The sequence below is a fragment of the Papaver somniferum genome, chromosome 11 (genome assembly GCF_003573695.1).
Source record: "Papaver somniferum cultivar HN1 chromosome 11, ASM357369v1, whole genome shotgun sequence".
NCBI classification, from domain to species: Eukaryota; Viridiplantae; Streptophyta; class Magnoliopsida; order Ranunculales; family Papaveraceae; genus Papaver; species Papaver somniferum.
Genome location: NC_039368.1, coordinates 81,324,151 through 81,336,866, shown reverse-complemented (window position 1 = coordinate 81,336,866; position 12,716 = coordinate 81,324,151). Strand labels below are relative to the sequence as shown.

The 12,716-nt window shown below is 34.2% G+C and overlaps 1 protein-coding gene across 1 annotated transcript; it reads right to left on the bottom strand.

Annotated features, from left to right (window-relative positions):
• Positions 1-692: 692 nt before the first annotated feature.
• On the bottom strand, positions 693-3,584 carry LOC113324668. Its single transcript, XM_026572966.1, has 3 exons — positions 2,498-3,584; positions 1,369-1,729; positions 693-1,275 (listed from the first exon to the last, which is right to left on the bottom strand). The coding sequence occupies exons 1-3, from the start codon at positions 3,582-3,584 to the stop codon at positions 693-695; spliced, it is 2,031 nt and encodes a 676-aa protein (XP_026428751.1).
• Between the last annotated feature and the right edge of the window lie 9,132 nt (positions 3,585-12,716).

Genomic DNA, 12,716 nt, shown 5'->3' with positions numbered 1-12,716 from the left:
TATGTTTTATATTTTCATCTATCATATTTTGGATAGTATTTAACATCAATGTTTTATCTTATGCCTTGTCTTTCTGTCTTATTTTCTTATGAATTTATTTTGTAGCATGAATTTTCCTTCTTTGATGTTTTGGTGGAATTAATTCCTGAAAATGAACTCTATGGAATTCAAGTAAGTTCTAGGAAAACTAGTGTTCATTCCTGAAAATGAAGTTCATTTCAGTAAATGAACTGATAGAGGGGCGGTTTATTTCACATAATGAGAAATTATGCATTGTCTTACTATCTAATAGATACCTATTAACTCTAGTACTTCAGCATTTTGTCTTCTGTCTTATGTATACCAGTTCATTTACCAAAATGAACTCTATTGGTTATAAGAAAACTTGTGTTCATTCCTTAAAATGAAGTTCATTTCAGTTAATGAACTGATACATATCCCTGATAATGAAAAATACATATCCCATAGAGTTGATTTGGTAGGAAAAATACCATAACCTGCTACAAAATATCAGTACATACATATCCAAAAAGAAATAATATCTAAAAAAAAGCATTTCTAAGAAAAAAGAGTTCATTACAGAAAATGAAGTGCATATCAAAAAGTTAAAAAAAAAAAACTACAACCAGTGCATAATCAAACAGGTAAGAGAAGTTCATAAAAACATAAACTAAAAAAAAGGTTCATGCATACTACTCCAGCATTAATACACGACAGGTAGCTTTGTTATGGTTCCCAATCTTCTTGCAATTTGAGCACTTCATAGGCCTCCTCTCCTTCTCATAAGCACCACAAATGCGCTTCTTTGGTGGTCTTCCTGGAGGTGGCCTTGGAATACCAGGTAGGACTCTCTCTTCAGGTTCATACACTTTTGGCCTGTCGTAATTGGGAATGGGTCGAATTGCAGGAGCATACGTATGGCGAAAATGACTCGAACCAAAGTAAGGCTGAACAAACCTCAACATCTCAATACCATTCATAATAATAGCAACAGTGGCGTGAGCACAGGAGAAACCAACCACTTTCCATCTCTGGCAAGTGCACGTCATATGCATCATATCAACAACGTGAGAGCTATGAGAGTGAACCTCGTATATACCATTACCTGACTCCGTAACACTCCACAGACCCCCTATATCGACATGTGACTTGAGTAAAGATTTATATATGGGAGTCAAACTATCACTATAATTTCTACCGTGCTCACGCCTTTCTGCACTCATCCTCATAATCTTTATTCTAATCTCATCAACAAGAGTAGCTGGAGGCAGATCCCTTTCAGGAAGAATCTAGTTATTGAAAGACTCTGCAATAGTTGACGAGTGTGTCCCATACCCACATCTTACGAAGAAATCATTTCCTCAATACTTGGGATCGATATTTCCGATGTACTTGGCAACCCAACCACATCCTATGATACACATCTCATTTAAAGCAGACTCATATTTAGCAACACTATAGCAGTATGCAGCTTTATGGAACAAATCTTGAACTTGTTTATACTTCTCATGTGATTTCTTGATGGGGAGGTTATTCTTCAAATGATGGAAACAGTAACTATGATAAGAGTTGGGAAAATACTTGGGAATACTTTGCTTCAGCCCTTCATGACGATCAGTGATAAAGGTGATAGGACGAGAGTCGACACAATGCTGCAAGTTCTCCATAAACCACTCCAACCCTTCAATGTCTTCTCCAGGAACTAAAGCATACACAAAAGGAAAAAATCCTACAGAATGAAAAGAACACAAAAAAGAACTAAAAGTGTCAGTTCATTAAAAAATATCTATAACAAAAATGAAAGTTTCATTCTTAAAATGAAGTCCATTCTGTAGCATGAACTGTATAATCAAAAAATCTATAACTTTTCTACACTTCATTCCAAAAATCAAGTCCATTCTGTAACATGAACTGTAGAATAATCAATATCTATAACTTTTCTACACTTCATTCCAACAATGAAGTCAATTCTATAACATGAACTAAGACCTTCTTCTTCAAAAAATAACAAAGTAAAACATAAACAAAAGTAGCAGGAGTTCATTCCCCGCTTATGAACAGCTAAAAAACTTAACAGAGAAGCTTCATTCATTCACATTGCTATTAAAAATCAAAAAAATAAAGGTTTCATTCTATATAATGAATTCCATTCTATAGCATGAATCGTATAATTAAAAAATCTATAACTTTTCTACACTTCATTCCAAAAATGAAGTCCATTCTATAACATGAATTGTAGAATCAAAGTAGCAGGAGTTCATTCCCACTTATGAACAGCTAAAAACTTAACAAAAAATAAGAGTTCATTCTTAAAATGAAGACCTTCTTAACAAAATAACAAAAGTAAAACTGATAGAAATTACTTTCTTCTTGAACATAAAATGAGTTCATCCTAAAAAATGAAAAGCCTTAACAGAGAAACTTCATTCATTCACGTTGCTCTTAAAAATCAAACAACAAACTAATATGAGTTATTCAAAAAAGAAAGAAAATTTACCTTGGTTTCCATTCACACCAGTGGCAACCATCAATGTTCCCTTGAATCTCCCTTTGAGAAATATTGCATCACAGTAAAGCATAGGGCGAATGAACCGGTATCCTTCCATACAGGCAGCAAAACATATGAAAAGCCTCTGAAAACGTTTAGTCTCTTTATCATACTCAAACTTAATGTAACTTCCAGGATTGGTATCCTTTATTGCTTCAACATACCAAATAAGATCTGTATAACTTTTTACATCATCTCCATATATCTCTGCCTTAGATGCTTCCTTCCCTTTATAAGCATGATGGTATTTTATGTCAATACCATAACAACTCTTCACCTGAGCAACCATATCATTAGGATTTATCGACGGATTTGACTGTATTTGATCCTTGAATAGATGTTTAATCAATTTGTTCTTCACAGGTGGGTCCTTCAGCTTATAAGCACCACCACATTTATTCTCCCCATTGATTTCCTTGATAGCAAAGACACTTTTAGCGGTATCGATGGGAATACAGTGCATATACCAAGGACATTCTGCATTCCTACCACACTTTCCTGTGAACCTGAGTCTGTCATTCTTAACCTTTGCAAATGTATAGCCAGACTTGCTGCAATATTTGCTGACAGCTAAGCAAACTTCATCAACACCACCATGAAAAACTTGACTAACACCTTTAAAAATATCCTCCCAACTTTCGGACAAAAGAGGTTTCAATTGCTCATGACCTTCCGTCAGGTATTTAATCTTTGAAGTCTCAGTGAACCCAGTGCATGATTCATCGTCACTGAGCGACTGCGTGGAAATACCAGACGAAGAGCTAGAAGCAACACCATGACAAGCCTCCTCAACAAACAGATCAAAACTTGACAATTCCCTTGAACAAGTAACAATCATTAGACTTTGAAGAGAATAATCACAATTAATGCGAGCTTTACCACAACCACTAATAAATCTTATGCTCTGAGGAGTCAAGTTTCTCCAATAATCACAAACAGATATTTTAAAGTCACGAATCATGGTATCTAAAGAAACTTTCAACAGAATACCATACCCTTTGTAGTACACAACAACATAACAACTGGATAGGGCCATACTGAACCTGAAAAATGAACACACACACACACACAAAATAGTTCATTATTGGAATGAAGCTGAAACAAAATAGCTTCATTCAATAACATTCTAACAAAATAAAGAGTTCATTCCACGAATGAATCCTTAAACAGAATGATCTCATTCATTAACATCCTATAAGATAAACAAAGCAGCAACAATACTTCTTCCATGACAAAAAAGAAAAGTTCATTCTCGGAATGAAGCCTTAATAGAATTACTTCATTCATTTACATCCTAACAGATAAACAAAAGCACCAACAGTACTTCTTCCATGACAAAAGAAGAGTTCATTCTCGAAATGAAGCCTTAACAAAATAAAGATTCTTAACAAAACAACACTAATAGATTCTTCCTTAAACAAAATAAAGAGTTCATTCCAAGAAATGAAGCCTTAACAGAATAAATATTCTTAACAGAACAACACTAATAGATTCTTCATTAAACAAAATAAAGAGTTCATTCCAAGAAATGAAGCCTTAACAGAATGACTTCATTTCGTTAACATCCTAAAAAAGATAAAAAAACAAAGCACCAACAGTACTTATTCCATGGTAAAAGAAGAGTTCATTCTTGGAATGAAGCCGTAACGCTATTAATAGCTTCTTCCTTAACAAAATAAAGAGTTCATTCTAACAAATGAAGCCTTAACAGAACGACTTCATTCATTCTAATCAAAGAAAAACTTAGCTGATCTATAATTCAAGAAAAGGATTAGCGTGAAAACTCACCAGCAACAAGAAGAATTCAAAATCAAAATAAAAAAAAACACCGATCTACGAATCTGTAATTCCAAAAAATCAACTCCAACCGAATCAATCTTCACTTCAAAAAAGTCTCGAATCAAATCTTCAAAAAAGCCTCGAATCAAATCTTCTGTAATCAAAATCTCGAATCAAATTCACTCCAAATCAGAACATCGTAATCAAATTCACTCTGTAGACAAATCAATCTTCATAACCAAGTCAATCTGCTGTAAATCGAATCGATCTTGGTATCAAAAACGAAATCGAGGAAGATTTCGTAAACCCTAGAAAAAAAATCTGCAGCAAAAGAATAAAAAAGAGATCGGAGTAGGAGAGAGAAAATTTTCTTGAACCTGAAATTTATTGTTGTTGTTTCTTGTTTATATATCTCGGTAAAAGGACCAAACAATAAAATTTAGGACCAAAAGATATTTTTTGCACGTGCAGGGGTATTTTAGTAACGGAAAAAGAATATTCCGTGTGGGTGGACAAAACCCTAAGACCAAACTATAATTTTCAGGACCAAACTATAATTTATATTGCCAAAATGGACCAAACAGACAATTGACTAGGTCAATTGGACTAGACTATCTCTAATATATTATTCCTAGGACTATATGGTATTTCCTTGAAGATAAAACCCCGTACCGAGTTTCTCCCTGTCCTTCTAGTTTTATTTGCAGAAATTTACGAAGGTTCCGTTGAAGCTACACGTGTGCATCGTGCATGAATGGTTATGAGAGCACCCAGAGTTCAGATTAATTCAAACTCACCATAATTAAACTCTTTGTCTTCTCTCTTCTGATCATGAATTTGATTTGGGTCTTTCAAATTTATTGTTTATTTAATTCTTGTCAATTTTCCCTAAATTTGCTTTGATGAACTCAATCTGATTTAAATTTATATTGTGTTGGTGTCATGTCTAGCAGGTATTGCTAGGTGGATTTGTTTCTCACTCAAAAGGTTGTCTCTGTTTAAAGGTTGCATCTACATGAAGATAAGGCCGAGTATTAAAGTTTTAGAAAGTGGTGATATTAAAGGAAGTTCTGATGATAAATACAAAGGATCACTGATCAAAAATCGATTCCAATACTCCAAAAGGCAATACTACTTCATGACTCAGATGAAAGGTGGCAAGTTTTTGCTGAATGGAATTACACGTTCTGAAAGTAATTCATGCAATCTTGCTATATATACTCGCAATTCCAGGTTTCAGTTAATCCAAACCATAATCTATATTCTCTTAATCAGTTCTTTGATCACTATGTCAACTAGAAAGTATGTATGAGAGGTTTCTGATCTTATAGAAAGGATTAGAAACACGAATCTAGATGGTGAGGAACATGTTCATAGAGTTATAAGTTACCCACATATGAAACTTCAACCTACTATACAAAAATGGATTGTTAGCTTAATTGCAAAAAAATTCTGTGAGTATCCCATGCATCCAGATATAGTGGAACAAGCAGCTTCCATGGCTTGGGGTCATAATCGTTTTCAGATTAGACGTCAGGAAAAAAATTTGTTTATATTCCGCTTCTTTGATTGGGACTCTTATAATTATGTTTTGGAAGAAGGTCCATGGAGTTTTGAAGGGTATCTTGCAGTTTTCAGATAATTGAGCACATCAGTAATTCTGGAAAATTTGGATTTTCACATACAACTGTTCTAGATCGATATCAAGAAATTGCCTCCAGAATTCTTAAATGTAGAGGTGGAAAAGCAAATTGCTAGTATTCTGGGAAATCCCCTACAGTTGATTCCAGAAGATGGTAACCTAACTGACACAAATGCTATAAGTGTTCTTATTGAGTTCAATATTTCTAATCCAATGCTCAAAGGTTTACTAACAGAGAATGCTGCTAAAATCACGCAATGGGTACTAATATATTTTCAACGGCAGCCAAATAATTTATGTCCAGCATGTCTTATTCTGGATCATAATGAGCTTCAATGTGCAGACAAAGCAAAGGATGTTCAAGCTATGGGAATTACATTTTCAAATTTGGTGAATATTTTGGTGAAGTCATTGATCCAAGACAATTTAATCCTAAGTATAATAAAGGTGAACAAATATTGATCTCACCAAAGAAATCTAGAGGAAAGTAAAGGATGGAAATGAAGCCTTTCCAGATACCGGAAGATGGTTATCATGCGTCTACCATTTATTCTCAATCAGGTATGAATGTTGCTGAGACTTCAACAACAAAAAGACCAAAAAGAACTAGATAAAGTCCTACTCCTAGTACTCAAGCAAGTCAGCAAGTTGACCAAGATTTTACTGAATACCAACAACAAGCTGAACAAGAAATGGAATTTCAAGATGAGTCTTATCCTCTGGTTTTTGCTGAAGCGGAACACCTTATGCACCCAAGTTTTTACATACCTTATCCTCAAACGGGTGATTGGGACAACCTGATTGATGCTAGTGCAATCAACTTTCAAACAGAGAAGGAGAATCAGGTTTGTTTTTATACTAGTCTTGGCTTTAAATTGTCTTTTTTCAATACTAGTGTCTTCAATTTCAGTTTTATTTATTTTAACCAACTAGTCAAGATGAAAATACTTGCATGGAATGTTCAAGGTATTGCAACAAGCATACTAGACATCATCTTAGGGACTGCATTTTCAATTATAATCCTGATATTATATTTATATCTGAAACCAGTGTAGTCAATCTCGGCCATCTCGGCCGAGATTTCGGCAATATTTCGCGTTTCGTCCCAAGAGCGAGACAATTCTCACAATACCGCGAGACGATATTTTTGAAGAAATCTCGGATGGTACCGGTCTTACCGGTCAGAACCGGTTATCTCGGCCGAAATGTTCTTTATTTTTTCCTCATTAGATCAACTAATCTGACTTCACAAACAAAAATTAAAGAGAACACTTCTGTTGATTTCACATACAAAGATTAAAGGAACCATTTTTTTATTGATTCATCTTACACATACATAAACCAAAAAGACATGGAAAATATCTAATCAACCTGATAAACAAGCTAAGAAAATCAATCGCACAAAAATGGTTTTGTGAAAGAAAAATGATTACAATTGAGGAGCTATTAGACTAGGAAAACTATAACTTCTTCTCGTTGAAGACTAGGAGCTATTGTTGTTGTTGAAGAACTTTTTGGCTGTTGTTATTCATCCTCTTTTGATGTTGTATTATTTGAAATTTGGGGATTAAATTAGGTTTCCAGACTATATAAGAAAAACATAGTAAGAAAGATGAAGATGACATTAGAAGTAGGAGAGTTGAAAGAGGGAGGCGGAGAGACCGAGTGAAAAGCGAAAACCATGACCACTCCTTTAGATTTCACAGTGCACGTGTAGTACTAGTTTTTCTTCATATAACATATTGAGGTTTACCTATATACGTGTCTGCAGCTATATCCATGTAGTTACACGTGTGCAATACTTGGGATTTTTACAAATTTCTTTGTGATGCGTCGAGTTTGCATTCTCAAACCCTCGTCGGTGCTACCCAAGTCATTGTACGAGCGAAGAAATGTAAGTGTGTGTGATATTTTCAATTTTTAGGCCTTTTATATAGCTTAACAGGTGTATTATGCGAAAAAAATGTGCGCCATGAAAATTATAAATATAAAATTTATAACCGATAAAGCACCGTTATTTGAAACCGAAATCTCCCCGATACAATGTTGTACCAGTGTACCGGTCCTAACCGAGACGAAACCAGTATCCGATATTAACTATATTGTCTGAAACTAAGAATAAGGCAGTCAAAACCCAAAAATTTCTTGTTCCCTTGGGTTATCCAAATGTGATTTGCATAGATACTATTGGTAAATCTGGAGGTTTAGCTTTTATGTGGAAAGATGGGCTAGGAATAAAGTTTATTCATCAATCAAGTAACATGGTGCATGTCATAATTAATTATGGAGTGCAGCAATTACAATGGTTTTTATCATGCATATATGGTTCTGCAAATAATGTGGAGAGGAAGTCACAATGGGAGTATCTTCAGGATTCGGGAAAGTCTATGAATATGTCGTGGGTAATTTTAGGTGATCTAAATTTAACACTTCATTTTTCTGAAAAACAGAGTTTATCTACTCATTCAGCTCCCTCATTCCAGATAGTTCATGATACCATTCATATGCATGGTCTAAGGGATGTCCCATTCACAGGTAATCCCTTCACTTGGTCCAACCATAGGAAAAAATTGATAGAGCCTTAGCTAATAATGAATGGTTTATCATGTATAAAGATAATATCATTAACAATCTTCTTCCACATGGATCAGATCATGCACCCATACTTCTTCACACCCATCTCCCAGAAAAAAAATAAACAAAAACCTTATAGATTTTATAAAGTTTGGTTTTCTGATCCCAACTGCAAAATTGTTATTAACAACATCTGGAAGAAAAAAGATCATTGTTTCTCAGATAATTTAACTGATAAGCTCAAGATTACAACTGATGCTTTAAGAGTTTGGAACCACAGATCTTTTGGACATGTCAAAACTGAAATTCGAAAAACTCAAAATCAGTTACAAAAAGCTAAGGATTGTGCAAGGCAAGATTCAATGCTTATCAAATCTTTGAAAGGTAAGTTAAATAGATGGTATGATAAAAATTCACAGATTACATATCAACAATCGAGAGAGCGTCTTCTCAAATTTGAAGACAGAAATAGTGCATACTTCCACAATAAGGCTAATTATAGAAGAAGAAGAAGAATAAGAAGAAGGAATCACATTGACACTCTTCAAGATAAAGATGGGAATTGGGTAACAAATAAAGAAGATATTCAAATGTTGTTAACTCAATACTTCAAAGATATCTATACTTCTTATAATCCATCTTTGCATACTGATGTCTTTAGCTTTATTCAACCTTGTATTACAGATGACGAAAATCAAATGCTCATCAAAATTCCCCAATTGGAAGAAGTTAAAGAATCTATGTTTCAAATCAATGCATGGGCTGCTCCAGGTCCCGATGGATATCAAGCTGGTTTCTATCAACATTGTTGGGACATTGTGGGTATGGATATAGTCAATCTTGTGCAAGAATTTTTTTCTTCGGGTTATTTTTCACCTCAAATTAATTATACTTTTCAAGTTTTAATCCCTAAACAAGAAATTCCCATTAAACCTGGAGACTATAGACCAATCAGTCTTTGTAATATCACTTACAAAGTAATCACTAAGATCCTAGCCACAAGATTAAAAACCATTCTACACAAAATTATTTCTCCTTGGCAAACAGCATATGTCCCTGGTAGGAATATATGATAATGTTATTATTGCTCAAGAAATGGTGCATTACATGAAGAAAACAAAGGCTAACATGGGTGTTGCAGGAGTAAAACTAGATATGGCTAAGGCTTTTGATCGAATGGAATGGTATTTCTTAAATCAAATGCTGCTTCAGTTGGGGTTTTCTGGAAAATGGTGTCAATTAATAATTATTGTGTCAGTACTGCCTCAATTTCCTTATTTATGAATGGAGTTCCTATGGAGCCAATTTTCCCTATAAGAGGAATTCGACAAGGTGATTCCATCTCTCCATATTTGTTCATACTTTACATGGAGAGCTTTAGAAGATTAATCATAAATGCAACCAAGAAGAAGTTGTTAGATCCTATCAAACCTAATGCAGCTTTTCCAGAAATTTCTCATCTATTTTTTTGCAAATGACTGCATTCTCTTTACCAAGGGTAACAAAAATCTACCTCTAATCATATGCATATCATCAACAAGTTTACTTCTGCTTCAGGGCAAATGGCTAATCTGTCTAAATCGAGTGTCTTCTTCAGTAAGCATATGAATAGAGAATCTTGTGCAGAAATTACTAGAACACTGAATATGAAAGAATTAGACTTAAATGAAAGATATTTGGGTACTAATCTTATTATTCCTAGAAGTAAAGATAAATGTTTTGATATTTCTATCAAAAAAATGCAGCACAGATTACCAGGATGGCAAGGAAAGTTAATAAATCAAACAGGAAGAGCAGTTCAGGTTCAATCTACTTTAAGCTCCAATGTTCAGTATTAAATGGGAATTTTTATGCTTCCTGACAAAACCCACAAGAAGATAAATAAAATTCAAAGAAATTACGTATGGAATCATTAGAAGAACAAAGGTTTTAATCCTAAAAGCTGGTCTTCTATCTGCAACAGCAAAAAGTCAGGGGGGTTAGGTTTTAAAGATTCAAAAAAATTTAACATTGCTCTGTTGGCTAAGTTAGCTTGGAGATTGCTTACTCAACCTCAAACTGAGTGGGTGAAGGTTCTAAAAGCTATTTATGTTAAGAATAAATACTTACTCACTGAAGATACTTCTAAAAAGAATTCTTCTTGGGTCTGGAAAAGTATTTAGTATGGGATGCAGGTTGTTAAACAACATTATATTTGTGAAATTGGAGATGGTAATTCTGTCAAGGCATTTCAGCATAATTGGTTCCCTAGTTTCAGTCAGCATGAAGGTGATAGAATTAACAATAAAAATATGAACACAGATATGAAGGTTGTTGAGTTAATACAAGCAGATGGTAAAATTTGGAACACAACTTTTAAACCAATATTTCTCTTCTGAGCAGATTCAAGAGATTACTTCAATTAGAATTCCTAAGAAAGGACAAGACAAGTTAAGATGGTCACTTACTTCTTGTGGAGCATTCACTACTAAATATACATATAATGAACTTACCAAGCATAATAAGGGAGCTTCTACTCTACATCATATGGAGGGTAAGGTATGCTTAAGACAGTGGCATTTGGAAGTTCCACATAAAGTTCGAATGTTTTTATGGAAATGCTATCAAGATATATTGCCAGTTAACCAAAGATCATTCAGTAAAAGAGATACTATGCATCAATTGTATCCAATGTGTCAACTTTATGAAGAATCAAGTACTCATCTTCTTCTGCAGTGTCAATTTGCTGAAGTTATCTGGTTTGGAGTCTCTGTTGCACTTCTACAATCCTTAAAAGTTGCTAATAATCTTATATAATGGATTACATTCTGGTTTTGCAATATAACTCTTTGGAATCTCAGGAAAGAAATATGGCTTTTCTTGCTGCTTGCACTCTCTGGCATATCTTGAAAGCCAGATGTGAAAACGTTTTTGAAAATAAATTGCATCATCCCTCCAGCATCATCCAAAAGATTAGAAATTACATGCATCTACTTTCTCATTCAGGGCATTTAGTTCATCTTTCTGATAAAAAACATTCATATCATTGGGAAACGCCCCCAGAAAATTGGTTAAACTTAAATATAGATGCATCAATTAAGGGTAAAAATTTTAATGCTGGTTTTTCTCTAATTTTGCGTGATCATACAAGAAAATTTGTGGGGGCAATATCCTACTCAGCGGTAGCCAGGGATATCAATCAAGATGAAGCGTTAGTTCTCTTGCAAGTTCTTAATTGGATCAAGCAGTTAGATTATAAACATGTGATTATTGAAGGGGATAACTTGGCTGTGGTTAATTGTTGTAATGGGTATTTTAACAACTTTAAATGGGAAGATCAACATCTCCTTCAAGAATGTCAGTCTTTGCTTAGTAGTTTAGAGTCTAGTATAGTTTCTTTTCAAAGAAGGTTGTGTAACCAAGCAGCTGATAAACTTGCAAAGTTTAAGAAATATAGTTATTGAGTCTGTTTTCCTTGTTCTACTCTGTCTGATACCTTGGCTCTATAGTGGTTGTTTGTGTTAGAGTCAGGGTTTCGTTTCCAAGTTGTATCTTTTTAGTCTTCTAATAAATTTCTTCTTCGCTCAAAAATAAATAAAATACAAACTCACCATTAAGAAACTATCACTTATAATTAGAGCACCAAAATTGTTAAGAGCACAAGAACATTTTTTTATTCAGGCAACCTAAAAGTGTTTATAACACTTGAGTGTTTGGGTTCTGGGCATTCTAAATTCAGAGTTCAACTAACGGGTCTGTTAAACCCGAGAAAAATGAACGGAGTGTGACATTCACAGTCCCCTTTTATGCTGAAATGATGAATGTTTTTTTCTTTATCCCAATAAGCTGCTTAAAGAATGTCTACCGCCTTTTCCTCTTGTGGGTCTGAGCTTGTGGATGGTCCTTCTCTTCCTCCTTCGACTTCACCTATATCATTTCTTAAAATTAAAGAAAAAGTAGAATAGTGTAGTTCTGAGATCCATGTTGCATCTACATTAAGTTTGAGGCAATGAGTTGTTGAGGCAATCCATGGAACTTTTTGCTTTCTCCTATTTATGTTATTGTCCTTCAGATTTAAGGTGTTCCTAGACCAATAAGAGATATGTTTCTGGATTTCTATTGATAACTGGAAAGCTGTTTTTTATTTTTCTTCGAAAACTCTGTTGCATCTTATTTTCCAAATAAACCACATTT